This window comes from Diabrotica undecimpunctata, chromosome 3, assembly GCF_040954645.1.
Source record: "Diabrotica undecimpunctata isolate CICGRU chromosome 3, icDiaUnde3, whole genome shotgun sequence".
In the NCBI taxonomy this organism is placed as follows: Eukaryota; Metazoa; Arthropoda; class Insecta; order Coleoptera; family Chrysomelidae; genus Diabrotica; species Diabrotica undecimpunctata.
Window position 1 is genome coordinate 21,569,777 of NC_092805.1, and position 27,683 is coordinate 21,597,459.

Genomic DNA, 27,683 nt, shown 5'->3' on the forward strand with positions numbered 1-27,683 from the left:
GAAATGTCCATTCGCTTTACTCTCGGAATAAAATTGACGCCAATATAGCCGATTAACCAAATTTGATAAAAATCCAAGGGTACCCCCTTGGAAAAATTTTCCAAATTTTACAAAAAAAAAATTTTGTTTAATGTTTTGATACATGCACTTGGTCCAGCTTGTTCCAAAAATTTGCTTTTTTCTGATCCCTGAACCCCAGTTTGACGGAAAAGAGGAAAAATCGAATAAAGAAATCCACAGTTTTTTCGATTTTCCAGCAAAACGGTGCATAATTTTTAGCCACATGTTTAGATTTTTTTAATCAGCAAGTCACCCTTTATCGAAATAATTCAAACTTCAAACAAAATACACACTTTTAATTTTCTCGAAATTTTCAGCGAATACATACATCCAAGTGGAAATTTTTCTCACGAACCGTTAGGTGTAGGAAAATTCGGAATATGGTAGAAGAACGAGCGGACAATTTTATGTAGGAAATGTCCATTTGCTTGAATCTCGGAGCAAAATTGACGCCAATATAGCCATATAACGAAATTTTATAAAAATCTAATATTCTACAGTTTTTTCGATTTTCCGGCAAAAAGGTGCATAATTTTTAGCCACATGTTTAGATTTTTTTAATCAGCAAGTCACCCTTAATCGAAATAATTCAAATTTCAAACAAAATACACACTTTTAATTTTCTCGAAATTTTCAGCGAATACATACATCCAAGTGGAAATTTTTCTCACGAACAGTTAGATGTAGAAAAATTCTGAGTTTGGCAGAAGAATAAGCGGACAATTTTATGTAGGAAATGTCCATTTGCTTAAATCTCGGACCAAAATTAACGCCAATATTGCCAATTAACGAAATTTGATAAAAATACAATGGTCTACAGTTTTTTCGATTTTCCGGCAAAACGGTACATAATTTCTAGCCACATGTTTATTTTTTTTTAACAGCAAGTCACCCTTATTCGTATTAATTCAAATTTCAAACAAAATATTCACTTTTAATTTTCACGAAATTTTCAGTAAATACGGACATACAAGTGGAAATTTTTCTCACGAACTGTTAGATGTAGGAAAATTCCGAGTATGGCAGAAGAACGAGCGGCCAATTTTATGTAGGAAATGTCTATTCGCTTGACTCTCGGAATAAAATTGACGCCAATATATCCGATTAACCATATTTGATAAAAATCCAATGGTCTACAGTTTTTTCGATTTTCCGGCAAAACTGCATAATTTCTGGACACGTGTTTAGATTTTTTGAATCAGCAAGTCACCCTTAATCGAAATAATTCAAACTTTAAACAAAATATAGACTTTTAATTTTCACGAAATTTTCAGCAAATACGGACATTCAAGTGGAAATTTTTCTCACGAACCGTTAGATGTAGGAAAATTCTGAATATGGCAAAAGAACAAACGGCCAATTTTATGTAGGAAATGTCCATTCTCTTGACTCTCGGACCAAAATTGACGCCAATATAGCAATTAACGAAATTTGATAAAAATCCAATGGTCTACAGTTTTTTCGATTTTCCGGGAAAACGGTGCATAATTTCTGGCCACGTGTTAAGATTTTTTTAATCAGCAGGTCACCCTTAATCGAAATAATTCAAATATTAAACAAAATATACACTTTCAATTTTCACGAAATTTTCAGCAAATACCGACATCCAAGGGGAAATTTTTCTCATGAACTGTTAGATGTAGGAAAATTCCGAGTATGGCAGAAGAACGAGCGGCCAATTTTATGAAGGAAACGTCTATTCGCTTTACTCTCGGAATAAAATTGACGCCAATATAGCCGATTAACCAAATTTGATAAAAATCCAAGAGTACCCCCCTTGGAAAATTTTTTCCAAATTTTACAAAAAAAAATTTTGTTTAATATTTTGGTACATGCACTTGGTCCAGCTTATTCCAAACATGTGTTTTTTTCTGATCCCTTAACCCCAGTTTGCAGGAAAAGAGGAAAAATCGAATTAAAAAATCTACAGTTTTTTCGATTTTCCGGCAAAACGGTGCATAATTTTTTGCCACATGTTTAGATTTTTTTAATCAGCAAGTCACCCTTAATCGAAATAATTTAAATTTCAAACAAAATATACACTTTTTTTTTTCTAGAAATTTTCAGCGAATACATACATCCAAGTGGAACTTTTTCTCACGAACTGTTAGATGTAGGAAAATGCTGAGTTTGGCAGAAGAACAAGCGGCCAATTTTATGTGGGAAATGTCCATTCGCTTGACTCTAGGACCAAAATTGACGCCAATATAGCCGATTAACCAAATTTGATAAAAATCAAAGGGTACCACCCCCTTGGAAATTTTTTTCCAAATTTTACAAAAAAAAAAATTTGTTTAATGTTTTGGTAAATTCACTTGGTCCAGCTTGTTCCAAGCATTTGTTCTTTTCTGATCCCTTGACCCCAGTTTGCCGAAAAAGAGGAAAAATCGAATAAAAAAATCCAGTTTTTTCGATTTTCCGGCAAAATGGTGCATAATTTTTAGCCACATGTTTATCATCATCATCATCATCTTGGTGCTACAGCCCTTAGAGGGCCTCGACCATCTCAAGCTTTCTACGCCATTCTATTCTGTCCCTCGCTTGCATTTTCCAGTTGCCGACTCCGATCTTTAGTCGGAGCCACATGTTTAGATTTTTTTAATCAGCAAGTCACCCTTAATCGAGATAATTTAAATTTCAAACAAAATACACACTTTTAATTTTCTCGAAATTTTCAGCGAATACATACATCCAAGTGGAAATTTTTCTCACGAACCGTTCCCACGAGGTAGGAAAATTCTGAATATGGCAGAAGAACGAACGGCCAATTTTATGTAGGAAATGTCCATTCGCTTGACAATTGCTTGGACCAAAATTGACGCCAATATAGCCAATTAAGGAAATTTGATAAAAATCCAGTGGTCTAGTTTTATCGATTTTCCCGCAAAACGGTGCATAATTTCAGGCCACGTGTTTAGATTTTTTTGATCAGCAAGTCACCCTTAATCGAAATAATTCAAATTTCAAACTAAATATACACTTTTAATTTTCTCGAAATTTTCAGCGAATTTTACTGCAGAGTATGTGTAAATTTTTTTTTTTGCATTTAACTCCTTTTATACATATATAAAAATAAAAATATATATTTTCATTAGAATATTGATACAATCCTTCATTTACTATACTCCTATTACAGGTCAAAGTTTATATACAGCAAACGATGCACCATATACCTGTATAACTAATTATTTTTCTCTTTCTGCTCTCTCTTACCTATGCATTACATATGTAATGATTGTGCAGATTGACTCCTATATAAATTTTTAACGGCGAACACGTGTATAGAATTATAACTTCTACCGACAGTCCCACTGGACTGCCACACCCGTTCTTTTATTTTTATTACGAATCCCTCCCTGGTGGATTTCTTGACGTGAAACTGACATTTCTAAGTTATTCTTCGTTACTATGGTAACCAGTCTAGGCTAATTAGATATCAATATCTCTTCGTATAACTGTAACTCTTATGGAAATAAACAATACTTTAAGAAAAAATCAAGTTTATTTCGAAGGTTTATAATAAAAAAATCAACTACTTCTAAAACCAGTAAAAAGCAACAAAACAAGTATTAAAAACAGTAGAATAAAAAGTTGCTTATCCAAAACTTTTAAATTTTCGGTGTACTAATCAAATAAATTATAATAAGTGAACATGACATGTAAAAACCGTACATATTCTCAATACATAATACGTATGAAGTAGAAGCTTTGAAAATACAACGTAACCGGTTTATACAAAAAATATTCTGAAATTATCGGTTGTCCAAAAAAAATAAAAAGGGGGGTTTATAAAATCAATGGTTAAACTAATAAGGAGCTGAAAACTGGATAAGGAATATGAATGTAAACATACAATTAGACAACACTTAAATGAATTTTACATTAGTTTAGTTGTCCGTTCAGGGAGAAGTGATTGTGTTTACCTATAAAATTCAGTCCAGTTCTCATCAAGTTTTCTAAACAATTATGTCAAAAAATAAATAAATACGGTTTTTAACCAGGTTGATAAACACGATAATCAATTAGAAGCTGTCGATAGAAGCGACATGTATTGGTGGGGAACGTTACCTTAATGGTAGTCACAGGACACCCACCTAATGATTTTTATTTGCAGTATTGAGATCCGTATCAAGTTATTTTTGTAACTTTAATTAATAGAATGTGGGTCAAATATTTTGTACTGCTCAACACTGTGAACAGTACAATAGTGGGCATTGTTTCTGAAATATTCCTCGTATAGTTAAAACTAAAGCCATGTATCTAGAAATTTAAGACGTAGCTAAAAATCAATTAAGAAAAAACTAAATAAAAATCAAAGGTGAGTCTAAAATTCGAGAATTGCAGCAATAAGATCGATAGTAACATATTAAGATTAATCTTCTTATAGCACAGGACAAAAAACATTACAGATCTTCGAAAGAAAAACAAGAAGAAACTTAATGGAACTAAAAATATTCAAACAAATATTTCTAGAGAAATGGTATCATTAATAGCGATAAGACTAAATACAACATAGGCTAGATTCCCGTTTTCGTATTGTTTTACGGTATTAACTGTGTTAATCACAATCACGAAATAACACTTTGTTATGTATATCACCCATCAACCGCTTTTCAGTAATATTTGCAAATATTAATGATGAAGGCCATTATTTCTTTCTTGCGGACGAACAATGTACTACCATGTAAAATATCAAGACTCAAACTTGTACAAGATGAAGTACATGTAAAACCATTTTACACCATGTAATAGATAAAATTGTGATGAAGAGAACAGTTATAGGAAGATATAAGAAAGATGTGGTAAAGAAACATAGGAAAGTAAAAATAATACAGTAAAATTGTTTAGAAATCACAAATTGGCTCAGAATCCCTGGCATAAATAGAATTTTCAAATGAAAAGAACTAGTTTCAACGTAGGTGTATAGTAGCTAATATGTCCGTTTTCTGATTAATTCATATCCTTCTATCATTATGTTCTTAGAAAAGTATATATTATGTTTTGGATAAGCTTAACCACAATAGTTAAATATAATACTTAAATATATCATTGGTTTCTAAACTTAACATAATTAGCTGAAATGACGGGCACTAAAATAATACTAGCAAGAAGTCCATGCAAGATAACATATTGTAAAAAGATACAGTAAACACCAATCATGTTTCATTTTCGACTTGATATATCATCGGACTCCTTTTTTATCCAGTGGCGTATATGCCAATTATTAGTATCATAACCATGTTACATTTGTGAATATCAAAATAACAGCTCTAGAAATGTTTTCTCCCGTTGTGCATTGAAAAACATAAAATAAATCAATTATTAATTATTCAGAAAGTGATTTAGATGCATTAACACTTTCACTGCTCATGACTCCCATCGGAGTCAAAGCGATCCTTTGCTAGGTGCGCATGACTCCGATCGGGGACAGTAACCCGTTGATTTTTAAAACGGTATATTTTAATAATACCTCTCAAAAAAAGTCAGCAGCGAATGTGTTAAAGGATGTCAAAATAAAACATCTCAAGCAACAGACGAGTTGACAAAAATAAAGTTATGTTGTCTCTATATTGACTTGTTCAAACTAAGCAATACTAGAAGTAACAAGAAAAAAACATTTAAGATAACTTCAATTTTTCTTCGTCTTAATAATTCAGAGATTCTACAACAATAAAAGATTTCTGAGATGACAATTATTAAAAAATAGTTATTAGAATAAATTTCGAAAAGCTATTAACGTAGTGAGCCAAAATGGAGCTACGCACCAATTCATAGTCGCAGTAACATATTGTAGAATGCTTTAAATGCGGCGACGTTTCATCCCCTCTTTTTTCGCTAGTAGAGTATTGTTTGCTGTAATTTAATTATTTTGAATAATAGTGATGTAGTAGTTCGTTAGTAGAGTGTTGTTTGGTGTAATTTAATTATTTTGTATAGTGATGTGGCGCCCGTGGGACATTGTGGTTGAAAATATTTCGTACGATAATAACACTGATTGAGTGAAGGATGGGTTCCGAATGTTTTAAAATTATGTGGAAAGAAAATAGAGGACTGTAACGTCGGCTACCACAAGAGTATGGAAGCTGATATTTTTGAAGATTGGTTTGAAAACTCACTGATTCCAGACTTGGAGTCAAATAGTGTAATAGTCCTTGACAACGCTTCCTATCAAAGAAAGCTGAACTACAAAGCTCTTTAATGGAAAATGATTTGTATTTTAAAGATTTTTGTAAAAAAAAAACTTCTACACACGAAGCAATTTAATAAACTATATTGAGACTTCCTCTTATTTTTGTGCAAATACATTTTCTAAATTTGATAAGAAGGTAATTGAGGTAATTAAAAAAGAGTATAATATATTACCAAAGAAGACTGAAATGCTTGCATTTTTTGCTGAATATTTAATTTTTTTACTGTATACTTACGTTAATTTTAAATTGAACTCTGTTATAAAGTTCTTTTAGTATCAGTAATTCTAACAATAACAAGTGTAATTGAGGAGTCAGGGGGAAAAACAATCATAGTCCACTTTTGGTCGAAATTGAGATGATGAAGTTTTCTAGTGATGAATACAAAATACAAGGGAAAAATATTTAGTCCTTTTATTACAAATGTTAAATAAAACGTTCGGGTTCAGCATTTCTGTGATTCTCTTTCTTAGTTTAACGATTGTAGTGATGTAGATGAGGAGACTGCTGCTAAAAAAAGGAGAAAAACAGGCCGTGTTCGTGATTTTATGAAACTTCTGAGAGCCACCACTCATGAGGTAGGGCCAGATTGTACCATTCTTTTCGTTGTTTTGGGAACGTCAATGAAGCCGAAAGGCAACACATTTTGACTCAATTCAATGAAGTTACTAACTACGACGATCAGAATCGGTATTTAAGTGGTCTGATAACCGTTCTCCGAGTTATGCGTCGACGAATTCGAGTAGGTACAGGTACACCTAATCTTGCTTCTTATTCCTATCGTGTTAAGAGTGCCCCTGATGAAGACTTTCGTGATGTGCAAGCATGATTTAAAGCATTCTTATTCATTCATGGAATTACTGCTTTCCGAGTGCAATGAATTCGAGAATCACTGGCCTCAATTGGCACTGTACCATTAGACGCTAGAGGAAAACACGGAAATAGACCCTTCAAAATTTCTGAAGATACTATCGTCAAAGTGACAGAATTTATTGGTTCCTTAAAAGGAAGAAAATCGCATTATTCCCGGAAAAAAAGTAAGAAAACTTATCTCCCTGAAGAACTCAACACTAAATCAACCAGCCGCCGCACTATATCTTAAAGCAGAACTATCAAAATCTGAGCGTTCTACTATATGTCCTACCGCAACTATAAAATAATTTTCTTATGCCTTTGTAGCTTGTTTAAGCCGATTATCAATAAAAACTCTTTACAACATTCTTACATAGACTTCTCCAACAAAAGTAGAAACTTCTTTATTTCCTCACTGATTAAAATTATTTAACAAAGTTGTACAAAAATATATCTCAATGTATTTTTTCTAAAAGCTATTTTAATGATTTTTCAAAAAACTGTCCATATATCAACAAATATGGATCTTGAAAATAATTGATCATTTCAACAAAACTTAACTAAAATAAATATTGGTAAATTGAAAATTGTTGCAATGAATAAATAATAAAGCCATAGTTGCAAATAATAAACTGTTGACTGAATTGAACTGATTTGAAAAAATTATGTTTCGGTTGAGTTTACCGAAAGTACCAGCTGAATATAGCCGCAAATGTAAACCATGAACCCTGTTGGGGTGTTTTTATAACGGATGTGTTGAATGCTTTAAATATAAAGAGAGAAAGCTTTTAAAAAGTACATTTTGATTATACTATTTTATGAATTCTGCAATTTTTAATTTATTTGAAACAATACCGAGTAAATATTTACTCTTTCGAGATTAATTGCTAACATCTGTTGCAATCTGGCAACTGCTGATTTGACGATTGCCAAATCTATCACCTAATCTATCAAAAGGCAATTGCAAAAAAAAATTACAATAATTAACTGCAATTAATCTTCAAAGAAACAAATATTTACTCATTCTTGTTTGATATAAATCAAAAATTGCAGAATTCATAACATAATATAATTAAAATGTACTTTTCTAAAGCTTTATCTCTTTATATTTGAAGCATACAGCTTATACAATATAAAAACATGACAACACTGCTAAACCTAAATTTTTTGTTTCATATTCGACAATTTGCAGCTATAATCAGCTTGCACTTTCGGTAAACTCAACTTTATGTTTCATTACTAAGGATCGTCGAATTAGTCCGAAATTTGAACGGTGGATTGTAGTTTACTTACTTTTCACTTAACAATACATATTTTTTCACAGACAACTTCTAGTTTTTATATATTTCTCATCTGCACTCTCCATGACAGCTGCTTTTAACGACTTGCGCATGCGTACTGCATAGTTTTTTGAACCAATGTACTCTTATTTAAATGCAACATATTAACTCGTATACGTATACGTGGCAACACTGTTCATGTGCAGAATATTTTATTCAGTGCGCAAACTCCCTTAGTCCTAAGTCCGCAAAAATAGCCTTAGTTATAAAAATACAGGTATTCCGTAATAAAAATCTTAATTTTCCAGTTCAAAAATGCGCATATTAGAAATCCCCGCTAATGTAAACTTGTACATTAATATCAATTTCATTAATTTTTTTTTAAATTCTACTTCTGTATTTAATATCATAATTGAAACGCATAAAGACATAGTTTGCTGATAGATAAATTGTACATATGGCTAAACTTTTAGCCATATGTAAACTTACCATATTCTTTTCAAAATGTCGCAACCGATCTGCAGGACACTCACTATGATCTTTGATTCGCCACGTCTACCTAAAGTCTGCCCTGATATTATCCCCTTAGAAGCTTCCTGATTCTTAGTGCAAGTAACATAATTGGGGGGTCAGTTTGCGATATTATTCTTCCAGTATTGATAAGATTTTTCAAGTCAGTTTTTTCAGTTTTTTTATTTTCACAATGTTATTTGAATTAATGCGTACATAGACGATAGATATATTTTGTTATATATAATTATAGACATATAATGAATGCCTAGACTGCGCGTTGCAATCTAAAACCGTTCGCCCCGTGCGACTGAGAAAAAAGATGCGAGCAGTTCTTGCATCTCTTTCTAAATGGCGGGGTTTATCGACTATGTGACCGACCCACTACAATACAAAACATACCCAGTGGGAAGGTCACGTGGTCGATAAACCCGCCTATTAGAAAGAGATGAAAGGATTGCTTGCATCTTTTTTCTCTATCGCACTAGGGCAATAGATTTAGATTCCAACGCGCAATCTAGGTGTTATATGTCTATGTATATAATACAACCTCACATAACCTTTTTCTAATCAACATTTTTAATATTATTGGTTCCTGTCAAATAATACTGGACAGAATAGACAATCCTTATCTTTGTTTTCTTCTAAAAAATTTACAAATCTTGATTAATAGTTATCAGTTTATCATTTACTAAAAATATATTTAGTCCCTATTAATTTTAATAGGGACCGATTTTTCGAAAACAAGATCAGTTTTTGACGGATAAACTACTTTTAGTTGCTCCTGCTCGTCTACAGTCTTTACTTGCTCCACCTCCAAGTATTTCTCAAATAACAGCACCATGTCTTTGAGCAGCGTATTCAGTACGTTTTTACAAGAGTGCAGTGAGAGTGAACTGGTAACCTCGATGAACATTCTGGTTGTTGTCACATCAATCTGAAAAAATAAAGATGTGTAACTACAGGATATACATATATATATATATATATATATATATATATATATATATATATATATATATATATATATATATATATAATATAACAATCCAGCAATAATAGTTAATGTGCATGGGCATTGATGAGGCTCATTACTTTCAAATGAGTTTGATGACGGGTCTAGTGACTGCCTACACACTGGCAAATTTAAAGGAGCAGGTATAAAATAATTATTTTCTTCTATAAAATACACATTGTAAATATTTTACACAATTTCTTGGAATGAAGTTTATAAAATGTTGGAATGGTACCATGGTACCACAAAAGTCGAAAGTCAGAATGAATAAACATAATTATTTTAATATAAATTTTGAACATAAATGTATTTTTTTGCTTTAATGAATGACTATGACTGCAGTCATTCAAAAACCAAATATATGACCTTCAGTAAGAATCCAATACATGACACTAGTATCGCAATAAACGGTACCCAACTCGAAAAAGTAAACGAATACAAATACTTGGGAACCCTCATCAATGAAACAGGTGACCAAAATCACAAGATAAAAAGATGTATTGAAATTGCCAGGTCTACCTTTCTAAAAATGAAAAAATTATTTTGTAATCGTGATATTAGTATTCAGCTAGGAACTAGAATGTTAAAATGCTATGTATTCAGTACTTTGCTTTACGGTGTTGAGGCATGGACTCTTAAACAGAAGAATGTTAAAAATCTTGAAAGCTTTGAGATGTGGTGCTACCGCCGTATACTAAAAATAAGCTGGGTGGATAAAATTACAAATGAAGAGGTAATACGCAGAATAAATAACGATCCAGAAGTTATCCTGAATATAAAAAAGAGAAAACTTGAATACTTTAGCCACCTGATGAGAGTACAAAAGTACACATCCCTACAAAATATAATGCAAGGGAAAATCCAAGGACGCAGAAATCCAGGCCGTAGAAGAATGTTCTGGATGAGAAATTTAAGAGAGTGATTTGGCTGTACCACTAACGAATTATTCAAAACAGCAGTAAATAAAATTAGAATCGCCCTAATGATATCCAATCTCCGATAGGAGAGGCACTCAAAGAAGAAGAAGAGCAGTCATTCGTCTTCTCATACTTATGATAAGGCTATCGATCAGTTGTTGAGGCAGTTTATTCCATTCTCTGTTTTGAATAACAAGAATTTGTGCTCAAGTCTTCTGCCTAGGATGTCCCAGACATGCTAAGGTCTGGGGAACATGCTTGAAAATTAATTTTTAAACTCACTTGTAATAAAAAGTCTTTTACACAGTGGGAGTCAAGTCAATAATTCAGTTAGCCTAATGAGACCTAATGTTGTGCCAGCAGATCGATTTTGTAATTTTTTTTTTGAATTTACAGAGTTAAATTTATAAACTGTTCCTTTAAATTTGCCGGTGCGTTAATATTCACTTCTATACAACTGCTAGCTTGCAAAATAAAAATTCGCACAGAAAAATTGGTATAATATATAGCCCTTTGAAATATAAATTACATTCCACAAAACCGAAAAAAATATAATCAATAAAAATGAAAAAAATTGATTATCAGATTCAAAAGCATTATGATGCCTGTGTTTTATGGTGTGTATATATATGATGTCCAATACTCAACAGCTATAACATAGCACAAGCCACTGAAATAAAGTTTATGGTTTTAAATGAAAATGAAAATTTATGTAAAATAAATTAATTTTTTTACTGTTGTAAAGATGTATAAAAATTGCATACCTTGGAAATATCTGAATTTGTAATAGGTGGAAATGATATGACTTCTTTATTCGCATTTATGACACATGGATATTGCGGCTTTCCTTCAATAAGGTACAAAAATTTGTGAATTCCACTATATGTGCTTCTCTTCTTTTCCTTCCTTAAATTATTAGCTTCCGTTTGAAGTTTTGTAAACAACTCAGCACCGCTCATTACAGTTGCTCTGTTCAAAGGTTTTATCATCAGTTCAGAAGGTTGGGAGGTTGAGTAGATTAAATCGCCTGGAGGCTAAAAATCAAGAAACGTTTTTGAAAGAGGGCCACCGTCGAAATATACAAATACATAAAAAGTAAGTGTAAAAACACATCAGTGTACAATCTCCAAAATTTTAAACTAGAATTGAGTTAAATTTTTTTGCCCTTTTAATTTGACTACTGAGATAATCTGAAGGAAACTTTCGATAGCTGATATAACATTTTAGTTGATTTTTACAAGAAACTTATTTTGCAAATTTCAACACAGAAAAATATGACAGTAACTTACCAATTTATTGAAATCATGAGTGGCTATAGTTGCTACATTCCTTTTCTCACAGACTGTATCATGGAGCTTGTTTTGTAATTGAATAAATTTCTTGAAAGATTCCTCGGTAAATGACACATTGTTGATAATGCAGGCAGTAAAATGCTCTCTTACCGTTTTAACTCCATTTTTAATCATCACCTACAAGTTTAATGTATTTTTTTAGTCATAATTTATTTCCAACAAAAATAGTTATTGCATCTGACTAATAAGTCTCAATTCGCCATACTCCTGAGTTTACTCTTCTTTGGCAATGTTAAGAAGAGTGACTCAAGCCCATCCTGTGGTATTAATTATATATATACATATATATATATATATATATATATATATATATATATATATATATATATGTATATATATATATATTTCATAGCATAATCCGCCTTTGGGTTCCCGTTCGCCAAGCCTGTCTATTTTGCCAGTCTTATAACGAACCTAAATTCTCAAAATTATTGTTAAATTGATATTAGGAGAACAGTAAAACTCTCATCGCTGGAAAAATGAAATATAAGCAAATACATGCTTAGCAGAGACAGCCAATGGGTATGAATGACGGAGAAAAATTCTGGACGAGGCTAGGACCCATGCAAGGTTTTAAAACCAGAATGATGATGGGGTGGGTGATATTCTTTATCTTTTAAGCTAGGAAATAAAGGCATTGGTTTATAAAGGACATACAAGATTAAGTCAAAGTCGTACAAATGGTTGAAAACAAAAGTAATGAAATTAACCAGAATTTTACAGAGAATGATAATTTCTTGACACTTAAATAGTTGTACAACGCTATGAACTTTGTGATAATAAATGTAGAGTATGATTCTTATATGTATAGTATGATTCTGTAGAGAGCTTGATTCTTATATTTTGCAAAAGAGATAAGAGTATAATTTATACCAGCAATATTCACTAAAAATTTTGATTTTCATTTTTATAATTAATTTGAACATTAACGTAACTTACCTTGAAATTATTATTATGACTCTTAACATTAATAGAGTACTTATAATCTGCAACACTATTATCATCATCCTCATCATCATTTTTACTCTTATTTTTCTTTTTAGATTTTGCTTTGCTCGAAATATCACCATTAGTTGTCTTTGGACAGTTCTGTTTGACATAATCTAAGACTTGTTTTGTTCTACATTGATCAATTAATTTCAATAGACGTCTGTCTGAGATAGGATTAGATTTTAAATTTAAGTCTAAAAATAAATTATGCAAATCACAAAATATGCTTTAGAGGTAATGGATTTTGACAAGAGCTATGAGTCATGGCGATGCAGTACCAGTACACACGTTTACCTAATATTTACAAGGTCATAGCTCTTGTCAAAATCCATTACTTGTATTAAAATTAAGACATGAAGAAACTTTTCTAACTTCTAAAAATATAGTAAAGATAGTCTACGACACACACCAAAAGAAATTATCAGTAATCCACTTAAATATGCAATCAATTAAAACAAGTATTGATGCCATTAAAAGAACATGATGAATGTTTTGCTCTTTGTTTAACTGAGCACTGAAAAACAGAAGAACAACTTCTACAATCCGGGACCAAATCCAAAAAAACGGGACTTCGTGCGACATTTTAAACTGATGTCTTCACATTGTAGAAGCAGTTCACAGTAGCATGGTGGCAGTGCGGTACAAGTCCGGGAAGATATTTCTAGTTTATCAGAAAGAACGGTGTTTGAGTGTTCCACTGCAGAGGTGCGAATTAATAAGAAAATTGCAATCCTATCCATCTACCGAACAGAAGACCCACAAGTTTTAATAAACAAATTAGACCAAATACTTTGTGATTTAATTTACAAGGACTTCATCATTTTTCTGGCTGGTGATTTTAACTTAGATATGCTGCTTGAGGGTGCGAGGTGACCAGACACATTAAAAATGTTTTTGAGCTCCTTTGATATTAAACTTTCCATCAAAGACTATACACGCATACAAGGTAACAAAAAATCACGTATAGATAATATTTTTACAAATCTTGACATATTTGATTCTCTTGTATTTAATCCTCATACATCTGATCATACTGCTCAAAAGGTAAAATTTGAATTAAATGAATTTGAGTTAAATATAATAAAAAAAAATATTTAGCAAGGAGAATAAAAGTTTTTTTAAATTCATGTTAGGTAATGTAGATTGGGTATCTGTTTTTGAGACATTAGAGGTAGATAATCAGTGGGATGCTTTTATGAATATAGTTCAGAAAATTTTTATATATATATATAATGTTTTCCACTCAAAGAGATAAATACAACAAATAAGGAAAAATCACAAAAGTACTTTAAAAATGATGATATAAAACATTGTAAATCTAGGCTCGATGTTTTGTTTACACTGGCTACCAATAATGTTGATTACAAAGATATTTACAGGACAGAACAACGCAAATACAATTCTTTGCCCACTCAATCTCGAAAAAATTGTTATAAAGAACGAATTGAAAATAGAGAAAATAAAACTAAAATGGCATGGCAATTGATAAAAGAGATTAAGGGTAATTCCAAAAATCAAGGTAATTTCTGTTTGGAGGGTGACCCTCAGGTGCTTTCTAACGAAATAAATCAATTTATGGCAAATGCAGCGCCAGAAGCTGTAAAGAAAATAAAGCATGTAAAAAATTTTCAAATTAATATCGAACAAAATTGGATGTTTTCAACTACCGTTTCAGAGAAAGAAAAGTCACATAATAAATAACTTAAAAAACAAGCATAGCTCTGGTTATGATGAAATATCAATCAACTTAATTAAATATGTTTCATCAGAGATTTCTCTTCCTCTTTCTTTTATAGTTAATGCTTTTTTCAGGCAAGGTAAATTTCCTCAAAGTTTAAAACTGGCAATTGTCAAGCCACTACATAAAAAAGGTGATGTTACTAAGATGGAGAACTATATACAAATAAGCCTTCTTCCATCAAAAATATTCGAAAAAGCAATATATTTCAGACTACAAAACTTTTTTACTACAAACAACTTATTTAGTAGTTCACAGCATAGTTTTCTCGCAGGGAGATCTGTTGAGGCAGCTACCTATGATTTTATATCAAAAATTTTAGAAAAACTAGAGGCAAAGATGAAAACACTAGGTGCTTTTTTGGACCTATCTAAGGATTTCGGTAGCCTAGATCATATTTTTTTATTATAAAAATTACAACTTTATGGAATACATGGACCGACATTAAAATGGATAAACTGATTTCTCACAGATAGGTCACAAAAGGTATGCCTGGAGAAAAGGGGATGTAAGGTTTACTCTGAACCGATCAATTTAAAATTAGGCATACCACAGGGGAGTGTCTTGGGGCCTTTTCTCTTTTTGGTCTACATAAACGACCTTCCAAATGCGGTGGTTAGTAGTTCCTCAAACCTCGTAAATTTCGCTGATAACTCAAATCTGGTTTTCTGGGAAAAAACATTAGAAACACTCCTCACAGTGGCAGAACAAATCCTAAGGCTGAACAGTGGTTCAATGGAAATCGGTTGTTGCTTAATACTGATAAGACAGTTTTTGTTTAGTTTAGAAACAGCCAGTCACGAGAACCGTTTCCAGATACAATTAATTTTTTATGACAAAACACGAAACCTGCTAAATCAGTTAAATTTCTTGGTCTTCGTATTGACCAGAATCTGAATTGGGGGGAACAAATACAAAATACAACAAAAAAACTGAATAGAGCCTGCTAATTAAGAGTGTTAAAGAGCTATCCAGACCAAGGGATTTTACTATCAATATATTATGCAAACTTTTATTCTGTTACGCGATATGGAGTAATTGCTGCAGTAGATAGCTCGACTGTCTTCAGAGTCCAAAAAAAGGTATATATATATATATATGTGGCTAAACACCCCTTTAGGGGTTACGCCGCTTACGCTCTCTAGATCTATGTTTTGAGGTAGATCAGTCCTCATGTTCCTTATTTAATTTTCTCAGTTATTTTTCTCCATTGTGTCCTATCTCTGGTTTTTCCTTTCCACTGTCGTATGCCCGCCTTGTTGAGATCTTTTACAACTTCTTGTAACCATGTAGATCTTGGTCTTCCACGTCTTCTTTTGCCAGCTGGTGTCCATTCCAATATTGAGAATATCGTCGTAGTTGATCCTGATCTCCATACGTGTCCTAGCCATTTTGCTCTTTGTTGTTTTATTTTACACACTATATCTTCCTTAATTTCTTCCAGTAGCTCAAGGTTCGTTCTTTGTCTAAATTCATTTTCATTTATTTTTATTGGTCCCAGTATTGCTCTTAGTATTTTTCTTTCTTGTATTCTAAGGTTTTCCTCTTGTTTTTTTGTCATGCTGAGGGTTTCGGCTGCATACATCATCGTCGGTCGAATTATTGTTTTGTATACCTTCATTTTCGATTTCTTACTCAATAGTTTATTTTTTAGTAATTTCTTATTTGCATGGAAGGTCTTATTTGCTGTAATAATCCTTTCTTTGATTTCTGTTTCTCTTTCTCCATTGTTTGTTATTAATATTCCCAAGTACTTAAATTTTTCGACTTCTTCAAAAATGTATTCGCCTAGTCTAACCTTTTTGTTTTCGAAGTTTTTATCAAATCTCATTATTTTTGTTTTTTCTTGGTTTATTTTTAATCCCATTACTTTTCCTTCTGTTACCATTTCATTTAACATTTTTTCCATTGTTTTTCTATTTTTTGTTATTAGCACAATATCGTCAGCGTATGCTATTATTTGTCCTTCTCTAGTTCTAAGGGTACCTTTGTTTATTTTCCTGACGATGTATTCCAGGGCAAGATTAAACAGGGTTGCTGATAACGAATCTCCTTGTCTAACCCCTTTATTTATGACAAATTCTTCTGTGTCTCCTACTTGAGTTTTTATACTCACTACAGTTCTACTGATTGTCATTTTTATTAATCGTCTTAATTTGTTTTGTATTCCCATTTCTTTCAGAGCTACCATTAATTTTGATCTTTTTATTGTATCAAATGCTTGCTGAAAATCTATAAAAAGCAGTTCAATTTCTATTTTATATCCATGAGCTTTTTCCATAATTTGTTTAACTGTATGTATGGCATCTGTTGTAGACTTTCCCTTAATAAATCCGCATTGATAGTGTCCTATGATATTCGTCATAGCGTTGGTCAGTCTTCGATGTATTAAGGTCGACATAATTTTATATGCTGTGTTTAATAGCGTCAGTCCTCTGTAGTTATTACAAATTTGTTGGTCTCCTTTTTTATGAATCGTGATAATTTGTCCTTTGTTCCATTCTTCCGGCATTTTTTCTTCGTCCCATATGTCTTTTATTAAATTGTACAGTTTTTCTTTTAATTCTTCACCACCATATTTTATAAGTTCCATATTGATCCCGTCTGATCCTGAAGATTTACCATTACGGCTGCTATTTATAATTTCCTCAACTTCCTCTTTTGTTGGTCTTTCTAGCTGGTTTCCTAACATCATTGTCTCTTCTTCTACGTTTTCATTTAGGTCTTGATCTTCTTGCTCTGTTAATAATTCTTTAAAATAGTGAGTCCAAATTTCTTTATACTCTTCATCATTTTCTGATACTTTTCCATTTTTATCTTTTATGCCTTTTATCTTTCCTTTAAAAGTTTTGTTTTGCTCGCTAATTTTCTTATAAAATGCTTTTGTGTTTCTGTTCTTACTTTCTTTTTCTATTTCTTTTATCTTATCATCTAACCAGGCACGTTTAATTTTCCTTATTTTTTTCTTACATTCATTCCTTATTCTATTGTATTCTTCCCTATAATCCTGTCTATTTGTTCTTATCCACATTTGTCTAATTTCTATCTTCTTTTTTAGCATGTTATGGCATTCTTCATTATACCATTCTTGTTTTTTTTTGTTTCTTTTTATTCCTATGTGTACATCCGCTGTTTCATTTATACATTTTTTTAAATTTCTCCATTCTGTTTCTATATCCTTTGTATATTTACACTGTTCCTTTAGTTTTTTGTTCATGTCATCAGCATACTTAATCCTTATGTCTGGAGCATTCAGTTTTTCTACGTACCATTTGTCTTTCATTGTCGTGTTTTTTAGAGTTCTTTTGACTTTTTGTTTTACCTTTGCAGTCACCATAAAATGATCTGTGTCTGCATGCGCACCTCTGTAAGTTCTCACGTCCGTAACCGATGTTTGTTTCCTTCTTGTAATCAGAATATGGTCTATTTGAGACCATGTTTTTTGGTCTGGGGAAATCCATGTTACTTTATGGTATTTAGGATGTTCGAAATTTGTACTAATGATAATCATATTGGTACTAGCTGCTAGGTTACATAATCTTTGACCATTGTCATTTGTTTTTTCGTGTAATGTGTGTTTACCTGCTACTTGGTTAATGTAGTCTTCCTTACCTACTTGGGCGTTAAAATCTCCCATTACCAGTATTGTGTCTTCTCTAGGTAAATTCTCCATTTCTCGTTCAAGTTCCTCATACATTTTGTCTTTTTCCTCCGCAGCAGCACTTTCAGTTGGAGCATATACGTTTATGATTGATATATTAAATGGTTTGGCGTTAATTCTCAGGTAAGCCATACGTTCATTTATTGGTTTAAATTGCATAATGTTATTTTTTATTTTTCCCATAATTATGAAAGCAACTCCATATTGACCTTGTTTTCCATGTCCCGAATACTGTAGTGTGTAGTTTTTTTTATTTATTTCTCCTTGACCTGCCCATCTAATTTCTTGAATCACTGCAATATCAATTTGGTATCTTTCTAGTTCTGAGACAATCTCCTGCATTTTTCCTGGTTCAAGCATTGTTCTGATGTTCCACGTACTTATTTTTAGTTCATCGCGTTTTTTCATTTTTCTATTATATTTTTTCCTGCTCGTTTGTTTTATCTTATCTAATCTATTCATGTCCTTTTCCTTTGTCATTTTCGTTTCCGTTTTTTGTTGCGTGTACGATATTTGTTGTTTTATCGGTTTTTTGGCGTGTCTTGGTTTGCCTTTTCCAGTTCATTCTTCTCTTTGTTCCATTTCCATATAGCCCCGTCAATATTTAATTTTTGATAACCTACTCTGGTGTTCATACCTTTTTCTTGTTGAAATTTTGCAATTTTCCGTATTTCTTGTTGGATCTTCATCTCTTCTTGCGTTAGATCGTTATTGATGTATATTTCTGGCTTTGATGCCCTTAGTTTGTTTTTGTTCTTCATGATTTTAATTTTTTCATTTCTGTTTTTTAGTTTTACAAGACATGTTTTGTCGCCTATTTTATAAGCATCTTCTATTTCTACTTTAATGCCTAATTCTTTTTCCACGAAATTTGCCATAATCTCGTTGACTACATTTGGGTTATTTGTATCCATCGGTAGACCCTGGACAATAACATTGTTAGCCTTTCTCTCTTTCTCGAGCTGTTCTACCTTCATTTTCACTATCTTTAGTTCCTGCTTCATTTCATCATTTTCCTTTTTTAGTTGTTGGTTACTTTGTTTGAATTCATTTATTTCTTTTTTTAATTCTCTGAGGTCATTTCTATATTCTCGTTGTTCTTCTTTTATTCCTTTTACCTCCGTTGTTAGATGTTTTGTTTGATCTGTTAAATTTTGCATCATTTTTAAAAGCTGATCTATTTTGTTTTCATCTTTCTGTTGTTTGGTTGGTGTTCTGGTAAGTTTCTTGCTCTTGTTGAAAATATCTTCATCATCTTCCTTTCGACTTCTTTTTTTATTGTCTTCTGAGGTGTAGTCATCATCGCTATCCATTTTTATTTCTTTTTTATGTATTTTTTACTCTATATTATAGCAAGCGGTAAGTTCTAGTTCTCCGGTCAACCCGTCAGAAGCTCTAGAACTTCTCAAGCAATAATTGAGTATGAAATTTAAATTTATTAAATATTTTATTTCTTCTAAATTTTGTTTATTTAGTTAATATTATTAATTAGCGGATTTCCTTTCTTGGATTTTTGAAACTTTTTGGATAACCGGCAACGTCGCATTCAATTTGATCAAGACTTGTCGTCTTATCTGTTATTAAAAGAACTGGAATTTCTAAATGTCGTTTTGTTTTGAATACAATAAAATGTTTTAAAACTTACTTACAGGTCACTTTTTGCCAATTTTCTTTGCACTGCAGAGAGTTTATGTCCTCATACAATTTTTCACGTATAGTTTGGATTTTATTTCTCACTATTACCTCAAAAATCGGAATAAACACTGGTAAAAATGTTTAACACTTTTATTTCGCACAACGCGGTGTTGCCTAATTTTCAACAGAATCGTAAATTTCGCTGATAACTCAAATCTGGTTTTCTGGGAAAAAACATTAGAAACACTCCTCACAGTGGCAGAACAAATCCTAAGGCTGAACAGTGGTTCAATGGAAATCGGTTGTTGCTTAATACTGATAAGACAGTTTTTGTTTAGTTTAGAAACAGCCAGTCACGAGAACCGTTTCCAGATACAATTAATTTTTTATGACAAAACACGAAACCTGCTAAATCAGTTAAATTTCTTGGTCTTCGTATTGACCAGAATCTGAATTGGGGGGAACAAATACAAAATACAACAAAAAAACTGAATAGAGCCTGCTAATTAAGAGTGTTAAAGAGCTATCCAGACCAAGGGATTTTACTATCAATATATTATGCAAACTTTTATTCTGTTACGCGATATGGAGTAATTGCTGCAGTAGATAGCTCGACTGTCTTCAGAGTCCAAAAAAAGGTATAAAGGTGGGATAATCCTGTAGAGGCCGATTCAAATTACTCAATATACTCACTTTCTCAGCCATATATATATTTGAATGTATTATGTTCCTTTTCAAAAATCTTACTTTGTTTTATCACCTGCTTCCCAATCATGAATATAATACAAGAAGCCTTAATTTGAATTTGCCACTTCACAGATTGTCTATAACAGAGAGAAGTCCTTTGTATGCGTGTGTTAAATTTTATAATAGTCTACCATCTGACATTCAACAGGAAACACACTATAGAGCTTTTAAAAGAAAGGTTTTTCAATCTAATTGACATTGAGCCCTATACTGTGGCAGAGTGCCTGGCCTATCCTTCTCCCTGATCAGCATATTTAATTTGTAACGTTAATATATTTTAATGTGTGATGTCAATATATATATATATATATATATATATATATATATAGTTCCCGAGAACTCAGTAATTTTCATATATATATATATATATATATATATATATATATATATATATATATATATATATAATCTGTGATTATTAATGTGACGTTATTTGCTCAATTATTTTTAAAAATTTATGCAAATAAAAATTGACTCTACTCTACTCTAATATATTGATAAATAGACCAAAATGTTAAGTAATTTGTAGATACAGTTAATCTCTAAATCGAATCTCCAAATAATTTTGAAAAATTCAGTATACTTGTCAGTATAAGAGTTTTAGCTGTCGCCAAGGTAACCAATCACGATAAAGATTGGTTACTTTGGCCGGCCAATCACAGCGCTCGTTATAACTACACTGTCATTGGTCTCTCGGCGGAAGATTGCTGCAAATTCTTAAACACTAAGTGTATAAAAGAGCAGCACATCTTCCGATCGGGATCCAGTCGTCATATACTACTAGCCCCGCTAGACCTTGTTGGCGTGGTGGGCTACCACGCTACTTTGAGTTTTATTATTTATCCAATAACCTGATATCGTCGAAGACGTCGAATATAAGAAGACTTCATCCAATTTAGAAGTTAAATCTACAGAGCACGAGAACCGGCGTGTCGACTACGAACGCTCCCCGGCAGTAGAACACGACTTTTTGAAATAGAAAGACATTGGTCTTAGAACTATTTTAAATTGTGTCGAACTGACCACAGCGTTCTTTGGGACCTGTCACGGTAAAGAGCGAATAAAAGCCCCGTCACCAGAAACCTTATGCAAATAGTAACTATCGAAAATACTGTTTACGAAAGGTAGTGACACGAAGCGACGGGCAGTAGGAAGAGTCGACACGGCCGGCATTCTTGTGCCCCTCTCAAGGAGAGTGAACGCGGCTACACGAAGAGAAGGCCGGCATCTCTATGGAACTTGAGACATACACCACGCATCAGAATTCTAACACACATATGAAGTCATTATAAGAATACTGTCTGTAAGAAAGCTCGAACTGTTAGAGAATTCTGATTCAGATTGCCGGTGTCCCCTCACCTACCACAGATGCTCGGCGAAGCTTCTCACACGTAGAGGCCGAAATCCCGATTAACTCCACGAAAACGAGGATGGACTCTCGAAACTTGAGATCCTCTTCGAGAGCGGAGGTCGTAGAGCGTCCAGAGACTCCAGAAAACCAGGAGGACGCTACGGCCGCACGACATGGCCTTAGATGTTAATATTTTCATTTTTTTTGTCTCCACCGCTGTTTTGAATGTAGTATCATTCACTGTAAGTTAGTTTAGGTTATTACCCTTATCTGACACACTCTGACATCAGGATATCGTCGTTTGCATAACAAAGGATTTTTATTAGTTTTCTGTTTAGGTCATATATCATTGTCTTGCTTTTTTAATTTCTTCTATGATTCTATCTTTACTAAACTGAGGAATATCAGGAATATGTTACCTCCCTGTCGAACTCCGAAGTTGATATACACTCCTGATATTAGTTCATTCTCGACTTTAATTTTAGTTTTGTTTTTTGTACTAAGATGGTTTTTCTTTTAGTAATTTTAACATATCATGGAGGTTTGTCAAAAAAGGTAATTTTTGCTCAAGAGTAAAGTATCCTTATTTTTGACAATATAGCAAATGGTTATTAATTAATAAATAAATTAATATTAATTATTTAGATTATTCGAATTATTATTTTCGAATTATTATTAGAATATTCAACAATGTTTATTTACATTAAAAATATATACTATAGCACTTATCATCATATTAATTATAAAATATACTATTATCAAAACAATTATCTCTTAATTTCTATTATACACTGATAACTTTTAAATTGCATCAACATAAGTTTGTAATGCTGTAACAATGCGTTTAAATAAATAATTGATTAATTTATTTCTTTTGATATTATAAATACCAATGAACAATATTATCCTCAATTTATATTGCTTCCACACCTAATAAATCGATTTAGATTATATTGCATATAGGTAAGTTAGGTTAAATCAACTTATTTTCATCACTAAAAATTATGGTATAATTTATGACCAATCTTTTTGTGACACCCTGTACTTCTTCTTTAAGTGCCATCTCCCGATCGAAGGTTGGATATCATCATCACTATCTTTACTCTATCTACTACTGTATTATCAGCTTTAAGAGTTCATATCGCTGTCCCCTCATTACGTGTCCCAGATATTATACCTTTCTTATTTTTATTGTGTTTATTATTTCGCATTCTTTGCCCATTTCTCGCAATACTTCTGTGTCCATGCTATTCTAAGTATCCTCCTGTAACACCACATTTCAAAGGACTGTAACTTATTTATGTGTTCTTGCTTTAATGTCCAGCTTTCAAGCCCATATTGCAGTATTGAAAACACATAGCATTTCAGTGCTCTTACTCTCAGTTCTAATCTAAGGTCTTTGTTGCAGAGAATTGTTTTCATTTTTACAAACGCATTTCTTGCTATTTCTATCCTTGCTCTTATTTCGGTTGTTTGATCATTATTATCTGAAATCCAGGTTCCTAAGTATTTGTATTTATCAACCCTTTCTATCGGTACATTTCCCAAATGTATGTTTGTTGGTATATTTGTTTTCTTTGTTATTATCATGTATTTGGTCTTTTTTATATTTATTTTTAGTCCATATTTTTCACAGAAACTGTTTGTTTTGTTTATCAGTAATTGTTGTTCAGCAGAGCTTGCCATAATTACGGTGTCATCTGCATATCTTATGTTGTTAATAGATCTTCCCTTAATTATTATTCCTTCACTTTGAGATAGTAATGCTTCTTCAAAAATGGCTTCACTATTTACATTAAATAGTAATGGGGACTTAATACATCCCTGCCTAACTCCTCTCCTGATTTCAATTTCTGGACTGGGTTCGTTATCTATTACGGTTTGTGCTCTTTGATTCCAGTAGAGGTTTGTTATCGTTAAAATCTGTACGCTGTAGAAAAAAAAATGTTTCAAATAAAAAATGTAGCTGAGATCATTATAAACAAAAATGTTTATAAGCATTTTTTGTGTAGAATGAACCGTTCTCTTAGAAACAACACTTAAAGCGACAGTCAATTTTGCATGTCAATTACGCACATGGAATCAATGTCCAATAAAATTTGTATCAGCTCGACGGTAAAAATTCGATATCTTTTGATTCAAGTGACCTATAGACAAAAATCAAGATGCGTTTTAAAGGTAAAGAGTTCAGCTTTTCTATGCATTTTTTGTATTATGCCGCAAATGAACTCAGTAACATTTATTTGAAACATTTTTTTCAGTGTACAGCTTCATAGTAAATCAATTTTTTTGTGTTTTTCGGTTTTAGGGGAAAGCCTATTGGTAAAAGTGATACAGTTTTTTGCATGTTTTTTGGGATCCCATAATTAATATTCTCGGCAAAATTCAGCCTGTTCATATAATTTTTAGAGGTTTTCGTCTCTGATGAATGGAGTATTTCAGCAAACCTTACAAATATTTTCCATTTTTGATTTAATACACCACAAAATTGATGTCACAGAGCTTGAACAAAAAATTGGGATAGCTGGTGTAGGGAGATGTAGTAAGAAAATATAGTGTTGTTCTGTTTGTATAAACTTGGGAAATATGCTTTTCAAACAATGCTTAAAGAACATGTAGATAAGGTATTCTTTACTAAAGGCACAAAAGAGATGGTGCTCCTATTAAGCTAAAATAGATCTCTTTAACAAACCTAAACCACAGTTTAATACCAAATATACTGTGCCTAAACTAACATTAACACAATATTTTAATAAAATGTTTTTAAATATGAAACTAAACTCTTTCATTGGGGGATATATTAATTCAACTAAAGTTATCATAAAAAATATGCTTAGGGATTCCCCAGAAAAATATCTGATACCTAAAAAAATCTAAAATTAATTGGAAGTTGAAATTAAACTGTTAAGTATATTAAATTCAGTGATTCAGTTTATGATATTTACATGGTATAAATTGAAAGATAATGTTATTATAGTAGATAGTATTTTATTTCAGGGAATCCCAAGAACATAATTTGACTAAAAGATTATATCCTCTTTACATGCAGCCATTGCTGCTGCTACTTACGTTGCCCACTGTCCTGCCCAAAATAATTCCACAGCAGCATTTAAAGCAAATGACTGTTTACATACAGCTACCACAGTGCTGCATTAGTATACCATCAGAAATGAAGGGCATAGAAATTACTGTGGCGACAGCTCTGTGTGTTTTAAGTTTACAAAATTATCTTAACGTTTTAAAAACAAATGAGATAGAAAAAAATGTTGATGTCAAAAGTCTTGTTTTTTGGATAATAATCTGAAAATAGTTTCAAACATTTTTTTACAGAAGAAATATGACCAAACTTTTTCAATGAACTGACTTGTGAGCAATCCGGAGAATTTTTTAACTTTTGCAGAATGTCACTGCCACGGAAGTGAGCTGCATGTAAAGGGGGTATTTGAAACAAAAAGAAGAGACACAAATTTATTTAAAAATCGAAGATTATAATTTAATTTTTAGCCTACTACTGATAAATATATATTAACAACCAAAGCCACTAGGAAATTCTAAAATTGTCCATTGTTCTATGTGAAATTGTGTTGTTTTATTGCATGAACTATACACACAAATTTTGTTAGAATAAATGTAAACAGTCTTACCTTTTAATTTATGACATTCTGCAAGCTCCCCAGGAAGTGTTTTTATTTTATTTTCACTAATATCCAGCAATTTCAGGAGAGGTAAAACATGTATGTTGTTTGGAATTTCTTCAATTTCATTTCCATGTAACTTCAGTTCTGATAAATTAACCAATTCCTCTGAACAAACTCTAGGGAATAACTTTAATTTATTATTAGAAAGATCCAAGACCGTTAATTTAGTATTCTTTGTAAATTCAGGAAAAGAATCAAGTTTGTTCACGTTCAAATTTAACGTGGTTAGTGGTAAATCTGCAAAACCATCAGGAATTGATGTTATTAGATTTCTCGACAAATCTAACATTTTAAGTTTAGTCAACTTAGCTATGTTTTCATTTGCCTGTTCTAACTTATTGGAATGCAAAACCAACGTCTGCAAATTCGTTAGTTTGCCGATATCATCAGAAATTTCTGAGAGGTCCGTTGCACTGATATTTAAAAAGTTTAAGCCGTCTAAAGTAAAAACAGATAAATCCAAACCATTTTTTGCAATTTTCGATGCTATTTCTTTTCCAGAAAGAACAAGTTCGTGCCTGTTTTCAATTTTTGCCTGTTCTATTTCTGGCCACATTTTAACCACTTATAGGTTACAATAAACAAAGTAATACAATTCTAAAATATAAATCTGAAAATAAAACTTAGTTTACATTATTGCTACTTCAAACAAAATATATAACTCACCGTATATATACCTATTAAAATCAAACACAACTTTATAAAATCACAGCCAATATTGTGTAAAATTTCGAAAATTAACTCCGAACGATATGAATTCTGAACAATGATTGATAACGGATAACGGATGGGATAACCGCCGGCGCGATAAAAAACCGCCTCTATTGACAGATAACCTATTCTATGAATATGAAAATGTCAACATGAAGTGTACAATGAATTTTATGTTTCATGGTGTTTTAATACATATGGGACACATTTTGTTCCATCGAAACTTTAAAAATACAATCCAGCATTTTTAGATCGTAAATAATAACTAAATCAAAATTTATAAAATAAATACGTACAAATTATTAGGTGTTTAAAGTTTAGGAAACGATACGAAGTTTTAATTAGTTTAAATATCGTACATTTTTATAATTTTTAAGGTTCCAAATGATATGCAACAAACGAGAAATATAAATTATTATCTCTATTTGTTAACTCTTATTTATACTATATCTATCTTTGATTATGAAAAAAAAAAAAGAAACCGGTGGAGGCACAATATATAAACGAACAATATTGTTTCGTTAATGTCATCGAGATATGTTTGTATTTTATGTCAATGGTTTTAAAATATGGTTTTAAATTAGAGAAGGGTTATTCAACGATTTTGTGTACGTCAATGTGTCAATTATTTCAGACTTTAGGAAGTATTTTTGTTCAAATTTTATTTATTGGACTAGAGAACAGCTTTTAAGAAGATGCTGTTTGACAAATATATCAAAGAATATAGACGCATATGCGTCTATATTGTTTAATTATACTACAAACTTATAGTGGTCGATCGTTTGAAACAATCATAAACGCAATCAATTAATAATTGTTCATCATTATACTTTAAAAAATACTATTAACGTTGTAACTTTCCGTCACAGGATTTGTCTAGCTTTTAAGTCCTCACAAAATTTAGAAGTACTTAATTATTTTAAAACTATCACTCCTAGATTGTCATAGTGAAGTAACAGTGACAAAGTAGCAGTGAGA

At 31.8% G+C, this 27,683-nt stretch overlaps 1 protein-coding gene across 1 annotated transcript; it reads right to left on the reverse strand.

The window, feature by feature from the left end:
• Positions 1–3,543: 3,543 nt before the first annotated feature.
• Positions 3,544–26,795, reverse strand: LOC140436563 (leucine-rich repeat-containing protein 47-like). The gene is made up of 6 exons (XM_072525486.1): positions 26,661–26,795; positions 25,941–26,604; positions 13,114–13,358; positions 12,112–12,291; positions 11,587–11,856; positions 3,544–9,827 (listed from the first exon to the last, which is right to left on the reverse strand). Exons 2-6 carry the CDS (start codon positions 26,548–26,550, stop codon positions 9,594–9,596), a joined length of 1,539 nt encoding a protein of 512 aa, XP_072381587.1. The 5' UTR covers positions 26,551–26,604; positions 26,661–26,795; the 3' UTR covers positions 3,544–9,593.
• Between the last annotated feature and the right edge of the window lie 888 nt (positions 26,796–27,683).